The 25,683-nt window shown below is 35.7% G+C and overlaps 1 protein-coding gene across 1 annotated transcript; it reads right to left on the bottom strand.

Moving 5' to 3' along the window:
- Nucleotide 1: 1 nt before the first annotated feature.
- Nucleotides 2-25,528, bottom strand: LOC106142802 (xaa-Pro aminopeptidase 1). Its single transcript, XM_060945820.1, has 11 exons — nucleotides 25,468-25,528; nucleotides 6,537-6,799; nucleotides 5,859-6,065; nucleotides 5,044-5,260; nucleotides 4,533-4,794; nucleotides 3,961-4,225; nucleotides 3,415-3,619; nucleotides 2,857-3,093; nucleotides 2,378-2,449; nucleotides 2,107-2,261; nucleotides 2-1,852 (listed from the first exon to the last, which is right to left on the bottom strand). The coding sequence occupies exons 1-11, from the start codon at nucleotides 25,505-25,507 to the stop codon at nucleotides 1,631-1,633; spliced, it is 2,145 nt and encodes a 714-aa protein (XP_060801803.1). The 5' UTR covers nucleotides 25,508-25,528; the 3' UTR covers nucleotides 2-1,630.
- Nucleotides 25,529-25,683: the final 155 nt, after the last annotated feature.

Below are 25,683 nucleotides of genomic sequence, written 5' to 3'. Positions count from 1 at the left end.
AATATTTTTATGACACAATGTAACTATATATTTGTAGATATGTATTATGGAAAGGCCACGGTTATTTAATTATGTTTATTGCTAAACCTACATTAATAAAACAACAATACACTTAATTTATAGATACGCGTGCATATGTTACCGTTAAAACTTGGTTTTTGCTATGTCTTAAAAATGGCAAAATTAAGTCACGATAAGCACACTGCACATATATTTATTAATCCTCAGTCTGAAAGTTAGGTTCAGAACATTTATGAACACTTATTCAAAGATTTATTACACAATAAATTGCTGTTATAGTCAGTAAAAATCTTAATTAAAATGAAAGACATGTGTTAATATAACTGAGGTATGCTATGCTAGAGTACATAAGGCTAATGGGAACATTCACTTAAAAAGTAATGTTTCACAACACCAATTCTGAATAAATAAGGGTTATTAATATTATATTAAAATTTATATGAATCTAAAAAAAAAATATAAAAAAGGGTTAATGACTAAAGTAATTCTTATGACATCAATTATTTCTATTTCTAATAATTTTTTGACATATTTTTCAAAAATAGACAAGAAATGAAAAACAGTTACTACTATAACTACTTATTGTTAATTTTACACTTCACAAGTAGTAATATTCATAATCAAACTACGATATGTACAAATTAAAAAGACTAAATTGAAAGAGGCGAAGAGAAAACTTTGGAATATTTTTCTTAATTACTATTGCGATATAGACTTCAATACTAAAGACTTTGTTTTGACAAAATAACCGAAAAAGCTTAATTTTAAGGCTACAGTTATTTACTTTTATATTAACAACAAATGTAAGCATTTATACAGACTACAGTTTAATAAGGCACTCGGTGTTTGATATGTTATAATATAATATAAATATAACAACGTCAATTTGTAACAAAACATTTAATATAAATTAAATTTATACACGTTTTATATGTAGATTGACATTTGAAAATACCTACCTATACCTAATTAAACTAGGTACATATATGGAAACTCTCATTTAATTTGCATTTAAGTAGTAAATTACATTCGCAACATAATTTTTTTGCCGCTTCTACAATTCAAACTGATATTAGTCAATAATATTAATTTATTACAAATACATATTTTACTACTTTTGCAAGAAAGGCAATTCTTTTATTATTTTTTCTAAGTAAAGCTATGGGAAACTAAAGTGAATTCAAATAATAAGGCACCATTTTGGATAGCGATATTTGTTTGTATCTCAGGTCAATATTATTAATTAAGACATGAATAAGTTAAATACCTATAAATAATTTAATTATCATAATCGTCTAATCTATACGTTAATAACTTCTTTCTTACAAAGTATGATAATATAGATGATTATAATTTTACATCACAGAATGCCTGTGAATAAATATTAGGTAACACTTTTTATTTCTTTATCGATCTAATGTTGCGTCCATTTTTCTGTTGATTTTTAATAAGTTTATGTTTTTTACAAAAGCTCTACGGTTAAAAGGCAAAAGCACGGCAGCTTTGATTTTTGTTCCACAAAGTCTCATACCTACCTATTTAACGACAATCCATCTCAAAACCTTTAAATGTGTTTTTATATCTATTTTCTAATATACGTTGAAGTAAATCACGCCAACAGATAAGCTAGGATCATAGCGAGCATAGACAATAGTTCTACATTCAAATTTGGATCAGCTGCGCTCCGGAGCGCCATCTTGCGTTTGGAATGCAGTTCGTAAGGCACGGTCTTGTTGAAAACCCAATAGAACACGTCGAGAAGGCCCTGCGCTTTCAGTTCCGGACCCACCACGCTTCTTATCCGACTGTTGTAGTCATTCAACCAGTTTATCTGAAACAGAAAATAATATTTTAACATTGAAGGCTGCTGTACCAATCACAATGAGTTATTTTAGTTTAATCATATAATTCTTTTTAATCATCCTGATTGATTGTAAGTGGTTTTTTCTACGCTTTTGTATCTACATAGTAGTACCACTGGAAGCACGCAATTATGAGAGAGAATCGTATTCATTAGTCGGCTCCAACGATATTCACAAACAATCCCTATTACCTAATTCCTTTTAAAAATTGATGTATAATTACCTCATAATCGGTGAGCATGGCCTCGTCGATGAGATTGGGCTCGAAGGGTACCAGCGTGGCCTCCCGGAAGCGGAAGTATGCGTGAGGTTTCGCCATCACTTCCAGAACATTGCCAAGTCGCACTCCAAATTTACCAACTTCGTACCACGCCGGTTCTGAAAGAAAAAACAAAGAACAGGTCACTATAAATCGACACTCCATAAGATCAAATCCTTACTAAAACAACATAGTCTTCTTCCTGACGTTAGTCCTTTACATTTATTTTACTTACCAGTAGTAATGTAGTACCCCTCTCTGAGTGTGTGTAGGTTCACATCTTGCCTGTAATCTATCACCACGGGATCTGCAAATGAGATTGATTTAAACACATAAGTTAACAATAGATGTGAGCATAAAAGAGAAACAATGACGACTATTTACAAGTCTACCCTGACAGAGTTGGATACCCTTTTTAATAAAGGTGAAGTTGAAAATTTCGTGGTGTCAGAGTTCAAAGTTAGAATTAAGAAAAAAAAGAGTACCTATGTACCTTCATTTAGCACCTATATTCTTATGTAGTACTTAGTATATAAACGATGAACCTTGCCTCCTTAATCCTCTTCAACAGAATACACTTTACTTTTCGGGGTAACTTAATAAGTAAAGACTTAAGAGACTTAAATAGATGATATGCTACCAATCTATATCCATAGGTATTAGTTTAACTTTACCTTTTATTTGTCAAAGCATCTACTCAGAAAAAAACAATACCTTCAAGTCTATTCAAAGCTGCTCCCACGCCATGTCCCGTGGGATGCGGATAGTCCTGATTGGAGGCCCACAGCGGAGCCCTAGCCAGCGGGTCCAGGTGCGCGGCGGGCAGGGCGGAGGGCCACTGTAGAGTCGCCAATGCTGCCACAGAGCGCAGCACCGTCGTGTATGCGCGCTTCTGCTCTTTGCTTGGGTGTTTCGCGAAGTGGACCGTACGCGTTATCACGGTCGTGCCCTCTGTACAGAAAAATTTAATCCTTGTAAGATAATTACCTATGGAAATAGACTAAATAGAATGTTTGATAGACTATTCGAAAAATCTAAATAAAAATCTGGCAAAGCAATTAACATCCCGCCTTATGCTTTCAAAAACGATCGTACTATGGTCAGTTTTTGATTTGCCTTTTTTCCACAATTTCTTGTTCAGATTATTAATTTCTCGTTAAATGTATAATTAAGCTAGATTAAAAAAAATATAAGATTCACTCTAACGCAAAAAAAAAAAACAAAATTGTTCAAATTGAAAGATAAGTCATATTCAGAAAATTTAAATCTCACCATCATATTGTCCCCCAGAGCGTATAACCAAAGTAGAGTTAGTGTAGATCCTCTTGGCAGAAGCCACGGTGGCCACATAGTAAGGGTCGGCTCCATTGGCGCCAAAAGCCACGAGCGTCTTCATGGCGGCGCTGACGAAGCCTGCCTGCGTCTCTCGCGTCATGTCCACCATTTTAGCGACTGTTATCTCAGTTTGACCACTTGACTGAAAATATAAATAACGTTATTTTATTTTCCAGTGTAAAAGTATTTTTGCCATATAATTTAATTAGCATCTTCCGCCATAGACCCTTTTTTATAATAGGCTACTTCCAACAGAAAATTCAATAGAACTTTATAATCCAATACCTAGGTAGGTAGGCCCTATTTCATCGTCACTTCAATTTAAACTTGTCGGTAAAGCTTTTATATTTATATACTGAACCTGATCAGCACATGGGTTAACTAAAGAACTGAGACAAGTCTTAAAATGAAACCACTAAGCAAATCAACTACAACCATAGAAATCAATACTATCTAGATTTACATGAACTCACTAAAACTCACCCCTCGTTTCTCAAGATAACTTAAGACGGTGCACATCGCTACTGCATCTCTTAGGTGTGCTTTCGCCATGCCTTTCCTCTCCGCCTCGTTCTTCTGCGCCTTCAAGTAGATAATGGGAGACAGCAGTTGGAGCCGCTTCGCTTGCGGCACGCTCTGGGCTATTGCAGCGGAGGCCCCGCGGTGGAAAGTCCCCGCGGCGGGAATGAGGATCTTGCTCTCAGTTGCTCGGCGTAGGTCGGCGTAAATATTGGTGTATTCTTGCACCCTTAGAGAGGGACCACACAAAATTCAATCATAATGGTTGTCAAGGCTTTAATGCGTTTAGAACTAAAATCTTAATAGAGTCGTTTAGGATTACTTTCATTTTCTAAGTAATAAAAGTGGCTTAAATTTTCAGCAAGTTCACCATTTATTAGAACGTAGGAAAGCGAATGCGCAAACAGGCCATGAAGCGTAATGGCTGCGGGTGCAAAAGAAACACGCGTGGATACAAGTTGAGTTTTGTAAAAAGTATGGTAAGAAAATTGCAGGCCTTACAGAACTTTCTTAGGTAATAAAAAAGGCAAACAAACCTTGTACAGTTATTTGTAAAACAGTTATAAACCGCCAACGCTTCCCGAACAGGCATGGACAACTTCCCTGGGGGCGCGTAAACCCTGACTTCCTTGGTGCTGATAACCACGAACGCCTTCAAGAGCGGGGAGTACGGTAGGTCCCTGCCGCGAACGTTGAGCAGCCACGCGACTTCGTCCAAAGCGGTGACAACCATGGCATCAGCGCCTACCGTTTGCAGCTCATCGCGAACTTTTGTTATTTTCTCTCTCCATGTTAAACCTTGTGACAACAATAACAATGTCCAATGAGTTACTTTAATATGAATCAAGTTCAGTATTATTGATTAGAATCGTGCAATAATGTAAATATTATGCGTTTCACATATTCTTTGTAGGTAAATTCCCACAATAATTAATATGGAATTCAGATGTAGTCTGAATTTAAATTTAGCTTCACTTCAGCGGATTCATTCATTAGGTCGATATTTGGTACCTTATCTCTCATACCTCCGTGACATTAGAAACTTACCAGTATATTCCATGACATGCAGGTTAGCTACGATTTTGGAGAAGTCCGGCCTGCGTAAGTCGGGGTCTATCTCTTCATTCCACAGCTGGTCTAGAAGCGTAGGTGTGGGGATAAGTGTGAGGCCCATTTGTTGCAGGTTGGTGGAAAGTAGTTGCCACTCGTTCACGGAGGTAAGGCGAGCATCTGCTCCTATGCGCCCTGAACGACCTATCTTGTCCTGAAAATGATGGAAACTAAGTATGCATGATGTAGGTAGGATAGAAACTTGTGACAATATACTGCGAATTTTTTAAAATGACTTTTGAACCAAGTTTCACATAAATGGCAAAGTAAAAGATAATCTAAATAATAAAAAAAAAAAATTGAGAAATATCGTAAACCCGCAGTGGAATTTACAACTCGAACGAAATAGCTAAAACTGAGGCCTGAATTCCGTTTATTCCCGATGTCCCCCACTTTTTGTCCACCATTAGTGGACATCGAGAAAACAAGTTTTTATATCCACCAGTTACTGAAATCTACTCGTGGACACTGAGAAGAAATTATTTATAATAATGTCTGAAATTGTATGGTCTAGTTTACAACAAATTGAAAAAGTTTACATAAATAAGAAGAGTGGGAGAGTTCTTTTGCTTGCAGGCTATCAATACACTTTAATTAAAAGCACAATAGTGGATTACAAGCATGGGAATCTGTACATCGAAAAAAAAAATTAAATGCACTGGTTTAATAAAAGTAAGTAACTTACAACGTATATAAGTAGAATAATGATTATCTACCTAGAAAACAAATGAAAGTATAAATATCTGTCTCACCGCAATCCATTCAGGTATAATAGGCTGGCTCAGATTATCCGCATCAATGACTTCCCAGGCGCACGAGACCGAAGCCCTGGCCCGCCGCACGTCCCCGCTGGCCACCCACAGCGCAGCCCCGCCGTCTCCCATCACCACCCCGGTGCCGGGGCCATCCCATCGGGAGAAGTACTCCAGACGTCGCTCTTCTTTTGACGGCTCTTCACTCTGAGTTAGGATAGTATTAAAGTTTTTTTTATTTTAGTTATCTAATGGAATACACAGAGTCTGCATATTTTCACTTTTGATAGGTAATACATATTAACTAGTTGTATAATTTTGATTCAAGAAGCCATTTTTGTCACCCTTACCGAGCCCTAACCCAAAATGTTAATATGGCTGACTAAATACCTATATTGAGGTATAATTTAAACTATCATCAATTTATATTGAATCTCGATTCCATCATTAAGCCATAAAGCTGAACGTTGCCTTTCAGTCTTTCCAAGAATATCCCGTAAGGCATAAAGACATTATTATATGTAGGTATGTAAGTGTTCAATCCAAATAATTTAAAATTACAAGTAGGATTCAATCTTAAAAATAACCTAAAGATTTAATGTAAAAAAAATAACTTGAATTATTGAGCAAATGGGGTGCAAATATTTTTAAACAATGAAAACCTGTAAAAAAACTCACCAAATGTTCGTCACTGAAAAATATAATAATGGCGTCGAAAAATACGTTCATTTGGGTGTAGCTCTTATTCCTCATGGCGCTACGTAGTCTGCCCAGGGGACTTTCTTTACTGGTCCCATCGGTGCACATAGAAGGTCTTGGTGTGGGGAAGTCATCAAAGACCAGCGTAGTGCGAGCCGCGGTCAGTATCGGAGGGGGCAGTGGCGTTGTAGTTGTTGTGGGCAAAGGCATCGGCGTTTGGGCTAAGCGGATGCCGTGACATACTGTAAAAAAATATACCTATCTGTGTAAATTGAAGTCAATTCTAATTTCCATAGTGATAATTTTGTTATATCGAATCAAAAACAATTGCACCGATTGAAAGGAAATGTGGCTCAGAGATAGATACCCGACAAGATACCTACTTTAATAACAAATTATAACTTTTTAGAAATTGATGCTATTTTTTCATTTCCTACTTGATGACATGCCGAAGATGAAAGAAGCGGAAGCTTTTTACTCGCCGAGTTAACTTAATTACATAATATGTGAAAACTTTTAAAACTAAAACTAAATTTACTACTTTCCAAACGCTCTTTTACTTTTTAATCGAAAAACAAGTTTTACGCTCCATTGCTGATTTGTTAACAAAGAAAAAATGCTTTAGAAAAAAAGTTAGGGTTAGGCCATAACACAAGCATGCGCGAACTGCTCCAGTGATAATTTTGGCTCTGCGTGCAGTTATCATAATGATAACAATTGTCTGTCGTGGCGTGAGCTCAAGCCGATGCCCTTTCTCCCTATGTAGAGCGAGAAAGATTATTCTATGCATCTCCTTCTTGAAACAAAGTCCTAAAACAGTTCATCAGAAGGAGAAGCGGCTAGCGACAGCGGCGTTTGCAGCGCGGGAATATACCAGGATGGCATAACTAATACGAAGGTCCACAACGGAGCTTTCTTCAAAAGCTCTCTAGTGTGAAAGGGACGGATATGGGCGACCCTCCTACTTTAACTCCCGCATTCTGTCTGGGGCGGATGCGTGCGTTTTTTAGGGCGTAGGTACCGTCTATAACCGGCGGCCGACTAGCGGCCAACTTTATGGCGGCGGATTATACTTTTTGCGTGATTGAATATAGAATTTTATTATGTTTTTTGTATGTAAAGTAAAGGGAATAATTTGTAAATATTATAAGGGTTTTAAAGGTAATGTTTTTGATTATAAGAATCAGATCGTTTTTCATGCACGTCCTAAAAAACTAAAGGAGTAATTTAAAAAACATGCAAGATTATCCACTCCTACCCTTGTTTATAGCCAATGAGCAAGTCACAATGGAGGTCAACGTCCGGGAGGTACCCCAGGGATGTGGGTTCTATTGAAATGACGTCAACAACTAACAGGGTCGCATAGGAATCCAGGAGGTCATTTCGTCCTTTCCCTTTTACGATAAAAGGATCTGTTTATATTCGTGTTTGTGGTAAAACAGCCATTATGGGAAGTCGGAGCAATTTGTTACACCGAAATGGTCGACATGACGTTGGCCGTGACTGGGGTAGCAGAAATAAGGAGAGATTTTAAATATATTAAAGAGATTCTAAAGGAGCAAGATCATTTAAACCTACCTATTTTTTATTAAAAGACGGACACAAGAAAATCACCGCCTTGATTTCGCTAGTTCAGAGATTTCCTAGGACCTAATGCCAATTAATTAAAGTCTACTCCTAAATAAATTTGATAGTAATGTTACCCTATTTAAAAAAACACAAATCAATTTGTAACAAATATCATTCATTAAAAGGAAAAAAAAAACAAATCTAAAAGCATAGCCATGAAATTTAACTGCACATGGTTTGCTCTCGGTTACATACAAATGTATGAACTAAGTAAGAACAAAGTTTAAAACCAACCAATCAATCGCATTGGAGAATCAAATTGTCATCGTCCTTTAAGAATACCGCGTATTCCCAAAGGGACAAAATATCCTGCGAACCACCAAGGCATCATAACGATGAAAGAGGCGCGTCGTGACGTATAGTCCTCGCAAGGATACTCAAGGATAACAACATCGAATACAGGCCGACCGACAATGCACCCGCGGCCGTTCACTCGGTCACCTCTATGCAAACCGCGTCACAGATACGATGCAGTTCGCTTGTGTGCGTTTGTATGCAGATACCTAATATAAATATTCCATATAATGAAGAAAGTCTTGCTTGGCAGACGTTACTTTTGCTTGTAATGTGAAATATTACTTGAGTTTTCACATTTCAATTATCATTTGAACAAGATAATATAGCATGTAAAACAAACACTGAACTTGTTATTTTGTTTTGTAGGACAAGGGAAGGAAGAAGAAGCAGTAATTTTATTTTCCAAAATGAAAGTCAATAAGTTGTGGAATAAGTTAAAATATTTTTTTTTTGTTTAGAATAGGTAATGTTCAAATGACAGAACTAAAATAAATTACAATCAAAGTAATCAGTGCGTGATGTTGAGCACTGAACCAAAAAATGCCAACGAGTTTAATTTTCTCGTTATTTTCTTTTCCAAAATGTAGAGTCAATGAAGTTGTTGAATACGTTTAATTTTTCTTTTGTTAAGTTTTTTTTAAATCAACTTTGTAAAAAGAAATAAAAATTTCTTTATTCCTTGTTATAAGATACATATGAACATTTTTATAAAAAAAAATAATTACTTAATTATTTTTTTAATTTGTTAAAAATTAACTTAATTAAATACAAGCAATATTTACGTCAAAAAATTATAAATTTACCATAAATAAAAAAAAATCCTCAAGAGAAATAAATTTTATTTAATCGTTTATTGCAAAACAAAGTTGTTCCAACAATTTTCTGTTGCAATCGCGTAGTTTACATGACGATATTATAACTACACACATCGATATTAAAAGGTATATTTCCTACAATGATGGCAAAACATGTATAAGCTTTCCACGGTTCACCAATATTATTTGGGTTTATTCAAAAGTTTAGGGCTGAACTTTGAACACAAATTACATGAAAGAAAGAGATCATAAATGAGCAACAAGGACCAAAACAGTCCCTTGGAGCAGACTTGAATAACTTGTAACTTTCGAAACCTCTCTGTTAGGAGAACATGAACCACAGAGGGTTACATTTTACATCGCCTTACGACACGCTTTTATATTGCCACGGGTGTACTTCCATTCATACAATACGCAGGATCAATAAGCTCGAAATTGCACTAATATGACTATACAGTAAGATTTTTTTATATAAATAACAAAATCCAAATACAAAATACAAAGTGAAAGTGCTCCAGAAAATTAAAAAAAAAGTGCGTGTGCGTGAGAACAATGGTTTGCCCCCTTTTTCTACCAGGAATATATGGGTCGTGTGGAGATACGGTTTTCGAGAGGACACGATAAATGTGGGGGTAACATTGTAATGGCGGACAATGCAGTCCTACAGCGGGAGTGTGGGTGATCCTTGTGTGGGAAAGGGACGGAGGACAGACAAACACACAACTCGGATTGTCAGTGTAGGGCTTGTAGGGCAATCGTTTGCGATATAGATGAACAAGGACCTTACAAAAGGATTAATTATTAAGAAGAATACCTGCTATTTTGAGTTAGGAGAAGGAACTGCCTATTCCCAGGGATTTTTTAGGCGTGGGCATTGCGCAGAATTTAAGGCAGGCATAATTTTACGTTAGAATGCATGTAGCTTTATCCCGATATCTATTAAAGTGGATACCGGGTACTCGGAAACAGCTACACCTTTATGAACCACAGATGATCGAAAACACATTGAAGAGAAATGTTATGTAAAGAATTTGGAGGTTTTGACCATATAACTTTTAAATGAATAGGTACATAAAATTATAATTACATACAGTATTATACCAGATAAAAGGGTAGTCAGCAAATGTGGTAATATTGAGCAAAGATAAGAAAATAAAATAAGAAGCTTTCGAAAGAGAAATAACTCAATATAAAAGTAAGTAGGTACTTACGACTTTTAGCGAACTTAAGTATTTTTTTGCGTTTTCGATGACCCACCCAGATAGGAATCGGAGTCTGAGTAATAAATAACAAAATTGCAAGGTTAATTAAATGCAATTTTCATGAAACTGTTATTTTGTACTTATTTGGTAGTACGGAAGTACTTACCTACATGCTTTTAAACCTATATGTATACTTACCAATTATTAAACTTGTTCACTTGATCTGATATATTTAAAAATGTAGGAAAAGTTAGCGACTGTCCTCTTAATTACAAAGATTCCTAAATGACCTCATAAAACCAACTCTTACAACTACAATTCCTATTCCCCGTTACAGCACGGCGCTGATACCAATGGCTGATACAGTGCAGGTCATACAAAAACGTTCCTGCAAGCAACATCACGAGAGGCTGGTGTGGTGACTGATACGAGTATAGATCGCGGAGTCATGTCCCCCAGACATGAGAAAAACTACAAAGAAATTGATGATGACGTCGTGTTTCAAATTTAATCTAGATCCCTAAACAGAATTGATTCATGGAAGAGATATGAAGGATGATGTGTTGTTTGTGCAAATAAATAAGAGGAATAAGTGTGGCGCTTGTGTCGGGTGACGTCAGTTGTCACTAGGACCCCATGAAACGAAAGGAGAGCGGGTCTTCATAGGCCTTGGAAAAACTGCCATTTCCGCGAGAAGAGATACAATGGGAAAGTAATATTTTGTTTTGTATTAACAGCAAATAAAATATAATTTACCCTCTATTTGTACTACTTGGGGTTTAATTTGGTTTGGGTTTTGTTTTTCCTGGACGTCTTCGCTTGCCTTGCATACTATTTCATTGTGTGCCTACACTACCTATATATATATATATATATATATATTATGTGTGATAAAAATACTAGAAAAGCCTTATGGTATTCCAACAAAATGATGATCATTTACATTTTGTTCGATGTCAGCATTATTTCCATTTGCGGTGTACCAAATAGATGGACGATGAAAAAGCCATTTTAATTTAAAATAAAAGCGTAGTAAAAATACAAACATCTCTTTTCAGTTACTCCTAAAAGTAGCAACCAACGAACACGAAGGCAAGTAAAGTCGCGAAGAATGCCAGCAATGTTTTCCTTTATGTAACCCGTTCGCGTCTGGCGTTCCCTGGGTACTAGGCGCCACGCAACAGCAGGAGGTGAACGAATCTCTAACTAGGTAATAGGTAACTATTGCATATGAGAAGGTATGTAATAAATGCTACTTGTAGGTAGTAGGTAAGTACTAATTATCAAATTATAATTTTTTAATAAAGGATTTTTTATTAAGTTTTTCTATTTCACTAGTTTGAGTTATTTTCAAAAAGGTATTGTTTATGTTTGAATTCTATAAATCAATTTTGAAACTTTCTAAAAATTTAATTAAAAAGTATTGGGCTTATGTTCTTTTCAATTTAATGCAAAGTAGTACTTAATTGCAGACAAGGACAGAGTAACAACTTACGCACTAAAGTCATATTCATAATACAAAGTGCGTGGACAAGTGCATTGAATGTTAGTAAGTACCACATTATTTAAATTTGTGAAAGAGAGAAACAGCAACATTGTGAGAGCAGGCGAGGTAAAATTTTATTGCAGATTACCAGCTTTCTGTGAAAGACAGAGACCGATGTACAAAATACAACAACACCATCGTACCTTGGTCTGGCATCTGTTTCTTTTACTCTGTCGTGCAATGCACAATGCAGTTGGGGAAAATGTGATGATTGAGCTGCCGGGGTCTGACAATACTGGGCGTTGGTATGGGTGGCGGTGAAGGGCAATGCACCTCTTCGTTTCGCTGCGGCTCTGGTGCATCGTTCGGCTTTGACGCATGTCACTGCGTCATGGGGCGTGGACTGCGCGGCCCAGCGTGTAGGCGCGGGCCGTTGACACAGATTTTAATTTATCAATTTATCAACGTTATTTTGTTGATGATCGTTTAGTTAAGGTACCTCCATAGCATTTGTGTGTGATGGACAAGAAATGTCAGATTCAGATGATGCGACATACATATTTCTTCTAATTCGTTAATAACTACTAACTTAATTACTTATCATTGCTATTTAAATAAATTTAGAAACTTGTACCCTTATTTCTTTAAATAAAAAACGTATCAGTATTATCAAGCTTTTTTAAACACACACCTAACCTCACGTCGATTTTAAAATTGACATGTCACAGTTCACACACATGTTGAGAAGTAAAGCGTGTGTGGTTAGGCCACGTGTCGGAAAGGGTTGCACATGTGGGCTATATGTACTAGGAGAGCATAGGTCAAGGGGAGGTCCCGAGTCACATATGTTTGTGTACGACGAGGGCTCCCCTTGCGTGAACTCAGGGGTGCGGTACGTGTGTTGAACGATGCAGACACAACGCACACATTTACTGGATGTTAGTAGGACGTTGAACATGATATGATATCCCTTTGATTTAATGATTGTCCATGACCTTGTAATTACTTTATACACGTATGTTACGTTTATAACATAAGGCAGATAGTAAAACGAAACTCATTTGTTTTTGCGGTTACATTTAATTTAAAGTAAAACAAATTACTTATTTATATATTTATTTTATTTGTTAATGTATATCAAGGAACTAAAATATTACTTAAACTTAGACTAAGGAGAAACTTAGTACAAGAGCACTACTTATTTCCAAAGAAATTTCTTCTGGTAGGCCCCTAATTTAAAATAGGACTTATTATAGATCTGAAATATTACCATTATTACTATATTTAATATTACATAATAAGTGATATCGCATTACAAGCAGACAGAAATCTGCAAATAAGGAAATTGAACTTACAACAATCTATTTTTACTTATTTACGACAGAAGACCCAAATCATTCAAAACTTCATTTTGTTACTACTTACAAACGATACAATAAGCAACTACAACAATTTTATTTTTTCAAGATTTTATCCGTCAGTTTTTGATTTACAATTATGCAATACAGTTTAATTGTTAATAGAAAGAAACGTTACGAGGTAGTAAGTACTAAGGCGGAAGTGTTCGTAGGTCTTCGTAGCATCGTAGCGGGTTACGCGAATCTTGAACTTCGTAGCAAAGTGCTACGAAGTTGCGAAAATAAGTAGTGTACATAAATGTTATTAGATTACAATTTGATAAATTTTTTTTCTTAACATTTTCAATTATTCCGAGGAATTTGTTTTATTCTCACTTTAAAGGTATATATTCAGGTCGGCTCTTTGTTTTTTTTTTTAATTATAATATATAAATTGCTGTAAAAAGTATAATAAAAATAGTAACGTATATGTAACCCGATGGTTACATTTGATTTGTTTTACATTTTGACGTTTTACAGTACGATTACCTATATATTATTTTGTAATAAATTTCATAATAAAATAGGCTGATTTTTGAATTCGGTATCAAACTAAATACGCTAAAAAGATTTAAACGAACTTACTTACATAGGTAACTACTACTAACGGTACTTACTTACATAGTACAATAGGTAAAATAGGTTTTCAGCGAATATATAATAGCGAATATATATTAACTCCGTTTTATTTTGTGTTAATAAATCAAGACCTGACCCTAATTAAATTCCCCATACAAATATCAGGTAGATAAACTAATCGTTGCATTGCGTTGTTAAGATAAGTAGTTACTACTGCAAAATTAAATTTTAAGTCTGTAAAAATGCTGATTTATTCAAAAAAATATGAACAGTATCCTGCGCTGCTATGTGTGCCTGGTAGTTGTGATTCAAGTGAGGCCATCTTTGTTGTGCCGTTACTTGAGTATTGTGTCGTACTTACCGGCAGTTTCTTTTGAAATGTTAAGTTTATTTAACTCAAATTAAAGCTGCTTTTTAAAGGAAAAATAATTTAAATACAGGCCTAATAATAACGGCATCTTGTGTTGTTTCAAGTTAACTTTTGATTCCAGTTACCCATATTGTAATTTGCAGTTAGGTGTTGTTATTAAAGTCGATTTAAGATTTTTTTGCATACTTAATATATGCACATACATAGAACTATTTTTTTCTGTAAATTGCATTAAAAAGATAATATTGTAATCATTTTTATCACATATTTATCTAATGAATACGATAATAAGTAAATTTTGATTTATTTATTACCTATCGTAGAATTTGTACAAAAACACCTATTATGAACAAATGTGCATGGAATCTGATTTTAATCAGCACGCATATTTTAACTAGATTACACATCTACCTTACATTTTTATTATTATAAAAAACTTTTCTTCAGGCTATGGCCCAAAGATTTATCCCATTTACAGGCTGTCTGATGGCACACCCCGTCCGTGTGAAAAAAGACGTAAAATATGCATAAAAATTTAGGTATTTTAATATAAAAAAGGCGTGTAGATTTAAAATTGCACAAAAAAGTACGCCCATGTCCATAGTGAGAGCCCATAATACAAATAAAAAAGTATGTAAACGAAAGAGCCCTTTCTTACTCGACTTCTTCGAATATTATGTCTTCCTGGTACACAAAGTCATTGGGAGTGACATGCCCATTATTTCTTGCTCCAAGAAATCCCTTCTGTCATTTACACCTTCACTAAGCCCCTTTTGCTTATCTTTTCATTAGAATTTTTAATTACTGTTAATTAGATTCCAACCTACGAATAAATTATTGTGTTGTCTCTTCTGTATTTTGATCATTTAATTTTTAAAAAGGTATATTTCGGCGTTTTTAACAAGTGGTATTTTCTACGTAGGGCTAGGGATGCGAATCACGCATTACAATAATATTCGGTTGTTTGTTATCAATAATATTATTGAAGAGCCCTTTAAATTATTTATAATATAACACAGATTACTAGGAAACCAAAGAAGCCGAGGAGGTTTAGAAGGGCTATCTAAGGGCCTGTCGAAATTCAAGGTTTGGCTACGCACTGGGCGTGGTTTTCTCAGCCAATCAGATAAGAGTACCTTGCGTAAGAAGCTACGCACTTGTTCAGCGGCGGGAGTCCTGTCTCTGTCAGGCCCTTCTAAAAATACCTACCTACCGTTAATAAAGGCCTGTTAAAAATTCAAATAATTGTATTGTAAGAAGTTAATCTTGTTGTATTGTTTGTTTTTCTCTCTATTAAACGATTTTTATAAATAAGACATTGTCTCGCTCAGAGAAAATTACACCTAAGTAGGTACTCTGTTTACTTACTTACTTTTACTTTGCTATAAAATAAGTACAATGGTAACCGTTTTGCATCTATCTTAGCTGGCGGAAAAACGACTTTTTTATTTATTTTTTCTTATTTTCATTTTTATTTAAGTGTAATTAGTAAGTACAACTTATATAGCATAGCATATGTAGGGCATGCACAGAAACCAGAAAAAAAGTTGTGTAGTAAGCAAAGTTACCTTCTCAACATAAGCACATTGAGTTGAGCCCATTGATAGGTTTTAGTATAGGTACTTAGAGACTATTTATATACTTAAACATTTCAATACATTCATAAAATTTGGGATTTAATTATGACGATGGGCTGTTAATCATTAAAGCCATTTAGCGAATCTTGTGACTATTGGCTTTGTTTACTTTGTAAGATTGTTTGTGATATATTTGTATCTTAAATGATTAAATTAAATGAGGATTTGAAAATGTGACGCAGAAGGAAAAGCCTAATTTACTATTATTATGAATAAAATGACGAAACTAACAAATCATAATGTCAAATATAAAGACGAGAGAAAGAGAACACTAAGATACGTATTAAATGATTAAGTATATCTTTCCGCCCGTTTTCTATTAGCTTTATCTCGCGGCGCCACCGAGGTGTTGTTTATCAGTAATTTCTCAAGTACAGTGCTTTTTTCAGGAGAGGGGAAGTAGGTAAGCTCTATGTCCTCAGTACACTTATATGCTAAATTTTGTGATTGGTAAGTATGAAGATATTATGGATTCTGCTGCCAGATCAGAATATATTGTATTACCCGAGCAAAGTCAGGGTAGGTCGCGTTCCCACTAGTTCCCTACAAATCTCCGATTTCCAAAGTACATTCGATCGCCTGAGGAGTTATGAGATCCTAGTACAGTCGCGCGAGGTGTTGCGGTGGGTCCGCCTCCCGGCCGCAGCCGCCCGTCGGAAGGTGCGGCGGCGGCGGCGCGGCGGCGGCGCCTCGATGTGGGAGGAACAAATTCGTCCAACCCCGACTGGCCGGAAATGTTTCTATATTTTTAGAAATATTTGGATTTAGTATAAAATTTAAAGCAACGAAAATATATTTACTCTCTTTTGTACAATAAGTACAAAATCCGCTCATTTTTCATCCGAGTTGGCAGCCGTCAAGGATGTAAAAAAAATATCCGAACGTGCTATGCTAATTAGGTACTTTTAATATTTTTTCATCCTTAAAATTTTTATTTAGAAGTTTTTTCTGTTTTTTTATTGTTAAAAAATACCACCAGGGTGAAAAGAGCTTTAGGGAGTAAATTATAACATTAGTTAACTATAGACTTTTATTTATTTTCTACAAGTTTAAAGTTAAAAATATTGTAAAAGAAAGTCATTACCAAAACGCTATTTTAAAATACAGTTTGAATAAGAACAAATTATTTACAACGTTCGTTATGTAATTATGAAATTACCAAGTAAATTCTATATTATTCTGTTGTTATAGATTAATTTCATAGCATCCCCTTAATTGGATAACATTACAACACCGGTTAAGTAAGTAAAGCGAACAGGTTATCCGGAAGCCGGATATAGACTGAATACCGGAAATACTTTCAGCGGATGCCAGGATAGCAGCAATCTGGGGCGGTGGCGTTTGGGTCTAAAATCAATACCAAGATACTCCAGGCACATCTTTTCAGACAGGAACAGGAAATGAGTGACCTTTCTTACATTGAAAAAAAAAACTTTCAAATTGGTAAATTTTTCTAAACATATTGGCTAACATCCAATCAACGGATTATATTTTGCCTCTCTTAATAAATTCGAAAGAAGATAATGTAAAAATAAAACGTAAAATAGAAGTACCTAATTTAACCTGATTTACCAAAGTCATTGTTTAATTAATTTCTCATCAGTTCATAAAAATCTTCACAAATTGCATGAAGATAAAAATTATGATAAGGGTGTACCACGCCTCCCACAGATTGTCGATATCCTCTGTTATTGGAAATGTATCGGCGATTGGCGATAATGTCGAGCCGTTCGGAAAATACCAAGGCTGCATGGGTTACGAGAAGATAGCGTGACCAGAAATCGATACCCCATTAATACGGATCTAAGGCTATAGCCATGCTATATTGGTTCGGAAACAGGTGAATGGCGACGTAAGAGGGGTAGCTTTTGGGGCGGGACCATAAAGCATGGAGAAAGTTGCACGCGCTTGCGCGATCTAGGTTTCACAAACAAAACTACAAATTTAGCAAAATTTACTTTTGCAATTTTTTTTTCAGCTGGAAATTATTTACCAATCAAGCAGAAGATCAAACATGGTATCTACACTTTCTTTATTACCCAATTATCCTGATTAATAAGTAAAAGGCAAATTGGTTTTAACTTCAAATCATTCATGAAATTATAAATCGCGAATCTTATTAAATTCGTGATTTATAATTTCTTCGTCTAAAAGTCTTCCAAAATTATAAAAGAACGCAGACTTAACGGCAGGTTTATTTACAAATGTCTCTCAATAAATCACAGCCACGAGTCAACAAAAAAAGCATAATGATATGCGTAATTAGATCGAAGAAGTATTAGGGCAGCATATTTCGTGAGTATACTGTGAATACTTTACGAAGGGCAAGGGCTTGTACCAGCCAGCAGGACGCCCTTAACTTCGTTCGAACGTTGGAAAGCAAAAAAATGCGCCTGGGACTGCGCATCATTTCCCTTCCTGAAAGCTAATAATCTGTTTTTACTAAGGATGCATGAAGGCATCAGAGGTTAGAAGGATTTCCATTGTTAATGCTGCTCTTCCCTAGCCTTTCTTTTTTAGTCGGGATAGGCGGTGCAACGAGCGCGTGGGTGTCGTTATGGAAACGGTGTTTTGCCCATCTACTGGTGTATTATAAATCAGAGAAGGTTGCTTGAAGCGAAAGAGATAGCATGTAGGAATGTGCAGTACTGTGCAGTTCAAGTATGATAAAGCTGTTGAGAGAGAAAGAGAAGGGAAATGAATAAGGTTCGAAGACGTACTAAGGAAAGGTTGATAATAATAAATACCATTATTATGTGCTTTTGAATCTTCCGATGTTGTTACGAAGTTAAAGTAAAAGAAATTATAAGTTTTAGGTATGTCTAAATGTCACGTTGAGGAAAGGGTTAATCTTTGTTGAATTCGTAGCACTAGGGTTGCATATAACCCAAGTAGGTTCAGTATTTCTTTTGGAATTTAAAATATTTGTTACTCATATTATTTGTACTAACTTGCTTAAAAGCTCTTAGATTATTTTCATTATTTTTGAAAATGTGAAAAAAAATTACGCCTACCTTATACATTAATTGTATCAATATGATGTAATTTATGTTCCTTTCGTTTTTTTTTCAATCATAAGAAGGAAACAAATAAAGCTGTCTAGATATCTGTCTTTCTAGATTAAGCAATCAAGATCTTTGAGCTGAGATGTAGCTTTGATGTGATCTAGTTTTATATTTATCGTTTTTTTGTGGTAGTTTAGATGCACCTTACAAATTAAATTTCAAGTTTTGTTTCTGTAAGCTACCTACGCGTGAAGTCTGTAGAAGATACAGAGTTGAGAATAGCTTGATACTGCGTAAAATATATTTTAGTATCAAAAATAGTGTTGTCCGAGTTTCACAGCGGCCAGTGTAGGTAGCGGTCAGTTGGTATGCCACGGTCGTGTTTGTTTGTCTGTCTGGTTGCCAAGTGGTCGGCGCGGTGGGCCGTGTTGCGCGGCCACGGTACCAGGCGCGCAGATAACGGTGGAAGTGGCGATGCAACGAGAGTGCATTCACCTAGTGGCGTTGCACTCTGTAAATGTTCCCCAGTCGACAATCGCTTGCGCGCTGAGCTCGATGCGTGCTGTAACGTTTGGGATGATAGTCTTTTTGATTGCAAATTTAACATCTTAAAGGCAGATTTACATTGTCATGACCGCTTATGACTATTTTTCCTAGCAACCAGTAAAAATGTCGAAAATGTTATAAATAAGAGCATGATAATTAATTGTAAATTAGTCTTAGCAACGTCTTCGGTTTGTGAGACCATTGTAATGTATTATCATCTTTACCAACATCAATTTAGGTTTCTTTTCACATGTCAGTCTACTAGGTATATACTTGAATACATCACACCCTAGACGCCCGTTAAAGTAAACTGCACCATTAGGTGAGTACTGTCAAGCTATTAGAGAAGTGTCTTGCAGTGACCTCACACACCTCGTGACACTTAGTGACTTTGTTAGACTGCACTTAGTTACAGTTTTAAAACAGTTATGTTTTAAGGATAACGTTGATTATATGATAGGAGGATTATTACATGCATATAGGTGAGTAATTGTAAAATGCATTTTGCACGTTAAATTGAAATTCAATTCATCCATGTCGTCACCAGTGTTTCCTTCTTAGCCATTAACAGAATTGTAAACATACCTAAGTATTTCTATTTTAATTAAATACTCACTTTCATACATACATAAAGTGCGTGGGGGCAAAGGTTCATCCAGGATCCATGGTCGAAAGACGCTCCCCGGGCTTCACTCCAAAGAGGAGCTGGTAAAGGCACCGGAAGGATATGTCATACATATAATTGTCTTCATATATTTCGAGGAAGAGATCTGGCAAACTCGAAAATACTCGAAAGAAAAGACGGGAGGCTACATAAAATAATAAATGTAAATGGATGGCACTAAACTGCCAACATTAAGTTGTAAACTGTATCGGAGCGATGATACAAATAAAAACTAATTCGGGCATCGGCACACGCCCAACAAGGGCAAACAAGTCAACAGAGTACCTACAAATATTTTACGGTGCTAAAAGGGCGCTTCCTACGCACATTGCAGTCAGCAGTGATTCCATTGTTTTTAATGTTGGATGGAAAATATTCCTTATATATTAATTATTTTTCGTGAGTTTCTTTTTAAAAGTCATATTCATACTCATACTCATTCCTATTCTTTTATAGGTGATATCTTATTTCGGGTTAATTACTTTTAGGTAGTTTTTTGTCGAAAAACTTTCCCCTACTTTTTATCGATATAGTCAAGTGTTCACAAAACTGGACAGACCACTAATAAAGACGGTAAAGACCCATGCATTTAGTCGACCTCTGTCAAGTTTTTCCCTTTTCTATAGCAGATTATTCTAGTTTTTACCTACATACATATATTCATGTCTATATTCCTTGCGGGGAAGACAGAGCCAACAGTCTTGAAAAGATTGAAAGGCCACGTTCAGTTGTATGGCTTAATGATGATTGAGATTCAAAATGACAGGCTAGCCCATCGGCTACAAGAGGAATCCCAAGTTTATCAGCCTATCCCTTAGTCTTTTAACGAGATCCATTGAAAAGATATGGAGTGGTTTTATTCCAAAAAGCCGGAAACCACACGGTACTCTAGTCTTTGCTGTGGCATTTTTCATGTCATATCTATTTTCATATATATTATTTTTACCTCTTCTAATAAGATACATATTGTATTGGTACTTTGTGTGCATAATAGTCAGGGAGTGGCTATGGTGCGGCGATGGCATGTTAGCTTCCAATAAAGCATATGTTTAGTATAAGTATTTTTCGTAACATCATAATGTCTGCGCCTATGTACAGTAAACGGCATGCTTGACTCCATATGGTTTTGGTTTGTATGAACAAGATGACTTATTTCTTTGTTGTTGAATGTACAATAAAACAATAAATATAACTCTTGAATATAATTTAAATAAAATTAATAAAATTGCTTTATTTATTAGACATTTAAGACTCGAAATGTCTAAAACAATGTTGTAACTTATACAATGTTCACAAAAAGGGTAAGGGGGTAACGATGCTACAGTGGTTATGATACAAAGATGGTACCCACTTAAAATGATTGAGACAAAGCTATTGTTTCTCAAATGTCACAACAAAAACAAAATATATCGATGTATCTGTCATGGCCTCTGATTTAGTTGATGAATTATATAAATAAATGCTGAGTTGTAATTTGGGCCGGCGTAACCCTTCGCTAATAAAGACAATAGGGTCATTTATCACCCGCGCCCGCGGCCCTCGTCTCCGACACGCACCCTGGGCTGCGGTTTGACCTCGTTTGCTATTTTTATCTGAATGCAAAAGTCAGATAAGGACGCCGAAAACATAGTGAAAAATGTTGTGACTCACAACTTGCGAGCGGACCCCGACCTTAGGAGCATAACCATAGAAACGAAATAATTTATGGACTCTTCTATAAGTTAGCTGATGAGGGCGGAACGGCTGAACATACTCGAAGAAATCGAAATAATATATGAAGGACTAATATAGTATCTCGATTTTAACTACCTAGAAAAAGCCAGATAGGTAGTTATGATTCCAGTTTGTCGATTAAAGTTTAGCATTAAGATTTATCCCTGTATATTTTGATAGTGAAACTTCAAAGGTTCAACTAATGTTTCCATAGCCCTATAAAGCTTAGTATTAATTACACTTAGTATTTATTTCTTCAAATTAATCGGCCTGTCTATACAAGAACTGCTTTTATTAACTATGGGTAAATAAGAAAAAGAAATCGAAAGATACCTAACTGTAGGCAAATTTACGAAAAGCATCGATAACTGCAACACTCGCTGAAACAATGCAAACCTATTTACAGAGTTGATGCTTTGAAACAGGTTAGTGGGACGTGATTGGAGCGGAACGGCGAGGGTGCGGCGAGGCCTTTACGGACTAAGCCTTCCTCGGTGATGCTACCCTGGTAGATATTTCTTTTTATGGGCTACGGATAAATGTCATGGGAGCGCCCGCCCGCCGCGCCTAGCGCCCGTGCGTTATGACTTGCTTTACGCCATCTTTACGCCTACAATAAACTGAAATCGCTGGCTTTTTCCAATCATTATAGGCATTAAAGCAGGTATTACAAGCTGGATGACCGTGCTAAAGATGACATTATAGATTTTATGACTGACCTTTGTGGAAAGAATTTATCCCATTCTTAGGTTTTTTATTACCCGACCTTCGACAATATATACTTATTTACAAAGGCTCATAACCTAAGGCTGAGTAAGGTTATGTCACTGTAACGAAAACATTGATTTTCTTCGATCTTTGCATTATTAACTACATATATATGTTACATACATAATCACGACTTTATTTCTTTACAAGGTTTATTTTTTTTACGAGATACGAACTTCGGAACCATCTTTAATTATAAGTAGGTAATGTTTTCATTTATTGAATCGAACCTATGAATTTTGACTAGAATGAAATTAATGTCTGGATCTGCATTTCTACCTCGACTTCGTTTAATAGTCGAAAGCTCGAAAGTTACAATCGCAACCTTTGCGTAAGGACTCGCAATGAATGAAAAAAAAAACAAGGATGAATTAGGTGCGCACGGTAAGAAAGAGACAAAACGATACACACCCTTCTCTTCAGCCCTTCTCAGCGAATGGAGGTATTATCGGCTCAGAAACTCCTTGCAACTCCTGTTATCCTGATTACCAAGGAATATCGCCATCCCATATTTCTCACGCTCGCACCCATCGAGCCCACAGGATCCCTTCGCTATCTCTTTTTAATCCCTAGGATGCACTTCTCGCACCCGTAGGCTGTATGATGGGAACCTTAACGGATGTAGGATTAAACTATTTCTTCTTATTTTTTACTGAATAAAATTATATCGGCCGCTAGCATAGTGATCAACTACGAGTATTTTATGTGGTAGTAAGAAACATTCTGATTGTGACTTTTATGGATAAGATAATTTGCGAACGTAAGGGAAAGTACAAACGTTGTTAAAATAAATTTTAAATATATGTGAGTACGTTGATATTAACGTTATTAAAAATCGTCGTAGTGAATTCGTAGACTCGTAGACTCATAGACTGGTCTTAGGTCGTAAAGGTTAATTGTCGTAGCATTGTCTAATTTTGGAATGCCAATTCTTATTATATGGTCTTTTTAAATTATATATTTTTTATTTCAGCACTCTAATTCCTCGGCTTTGCTCGCGTACTTAGAAATATTCTTTTTCCGAGATGAAATGTTATCACTACCCTACTCAATGCATTTTGGCATATGTTGTAGGAATGGGAATAACGGGTATTTCTGCGTTGACTCGGGCGAGAGTTAGTGAAATTATATTTTAACTTAACTTAATATTTTTTTTAAAACCTATCTTTGTTGCTGCTTGCAGCGTCACCGGGCTTTTCAGCCTCCGGCTATCGCAGTTCAAAGAGTTCCCAAAGTGGGACGAACCTCATTTTTAACGCTACCTGAAAGAAGTTTGAATCAAGTGCTAGACGCTTATTAGTAATTAGGTCCTTTATTGCTTGTCGGTTGATTGACTGGGAAAAGTCTGACATTATAATAATGTAGTTTAAATATACTGGAAAAGGACAAAGGGTGCTTGTTAACGGGAATTTTAAAGTTAAAATTAATGTTTAACGCGGGTATATGGCTAAGCTAAGGCGAAAATTTGTTGCGATAAATACTTTATTGAAAAAATACCGTTTCGTGTAGGTAATACCCGGCACTTTAGAATAGGACCATTTCATATCTTTAGAATGGATGTCGCAAAAGGAGACTAAAGGAATGGTCTATAAACTTCGAATTCTTCTTGTAGGCGATGGGTTAGTAACCTGCCACTATTTGAATTTCGATTCCATTATTAAGCAAAAAAGCTGAACGTGGCATTTCAGTATTTTCAAGACTGATGACTCTGTCTACCTCGCTAAGCATATAGCCGAGATTGTATGTATGTTTATATGTTACAAAGACAGGCGAAGTGCACATTTCCCACTTTTCCTGACAGGTTTATTTTAGAATCGGGAAGTAGAAGCGCCGCGCTCACGCCGCCGCCGTCGGGAATCGGAAGTGACCCAAAAGCCCAGCTTTGTTTAACAAATTGATGGATATGGTGGTAAAAACAGTTAAATTACTCATGTTTTGAATATGTTGTATTTTTGGAGCGAAATATTCATCCGATAACTGGAAATGAACAAAATACTTATATACTAGCGTACGCCTGAGATCCCCTCTAAACCACATAATGCATTACAAATTTGGCATGTAGATGATGCTTAATTTTTAAACCTATACCCATGTACGTTGACATGTCAGTCAATGGGTCTGTCAGTGTCCTGTTTTATTAATTAAGATTTGTAATACTGTACTGTCAACAGATTTTACGAGTTTAAATAATATTTGATTATAAAATACACTTCAAGTGTGTATAATAATAAAATAACTATTAAAAGGATAAACTTTATACTTAATAGGTAACTTCTTCTTTGTTTCCGCTTTTTACGTAAAAAATAGTTTTTTCCAATTACTTTTGTCACTTGACATCTTACTGGTCACTCCCTTTATACTCATACTATTCTTTACGCTGTCCATTTATCTCTTTCTTGGCCTTCCCATATTACTTAAACCTTCCTTATTTAAAGCTCATTTAGTAACATGAACTTCCTCTTTTCATATGATGTGTCCGTACCAACTCAGCTTATTACCATTCATCTTTTCATTTGTTCATATTTCCTCTTATTTACTCGTTACGTATTTAAAAGGTAACTATTATAACTTAATTAACATTTGCACCACAACAGCACGTAAGTTTATAGGTAAAAAAATAAAAATTGCTGAAAATGATTTAAGTATTCAGTAATCAGTCATTTAAATCTGACCAGATTTCTGAGTTCGCATTAATTTTAAATCGAGTAGGCTCCTCTCCAGAGAGCAAGCAATTGCCTGTTGAATGTACGTGTTTTCTGCACTAACTACGAGTGCATTAGGTAATAAGGTATTTTCACTTACCTGCAAAGCAAGCAGTCAGTAATAAGATGCAGCACCGCATTATGGCCCAGTATAAATTTGACTAACGAAATGAGATTAATTTTGATCGCGAATCACTAGGCTTTATCTCCTGCCGGCGACATTTTGCTCTTTACATTCTTATCTGGAAGAAAATAGGTAGGTATGAGTTATTTTAAAACTTATCCTGCTACTTCTTTTAATTTTAATTGTGGTGTA

Source organism: Amyelois transitella, chromosome 9 (assembly GCF_032362555.1).
Source record: "Amyelois transitella isolate CPQ chromosome 9, ilAmyTran1.1, whole genome shotgun sequence".
Taxonomy (NCBI): domain Eukaryota; kingdom Metazoa; phylum Arthropoda; class Insecta; order Lepidoptera; family Pyralidae; genus Amyelois; species Amyelois transitella.
The sequence above is the reverse complement of the archived record's forward strand: the minus strand, read 5'-3'. Positions and strand labels throughout refer to the sequence as shown.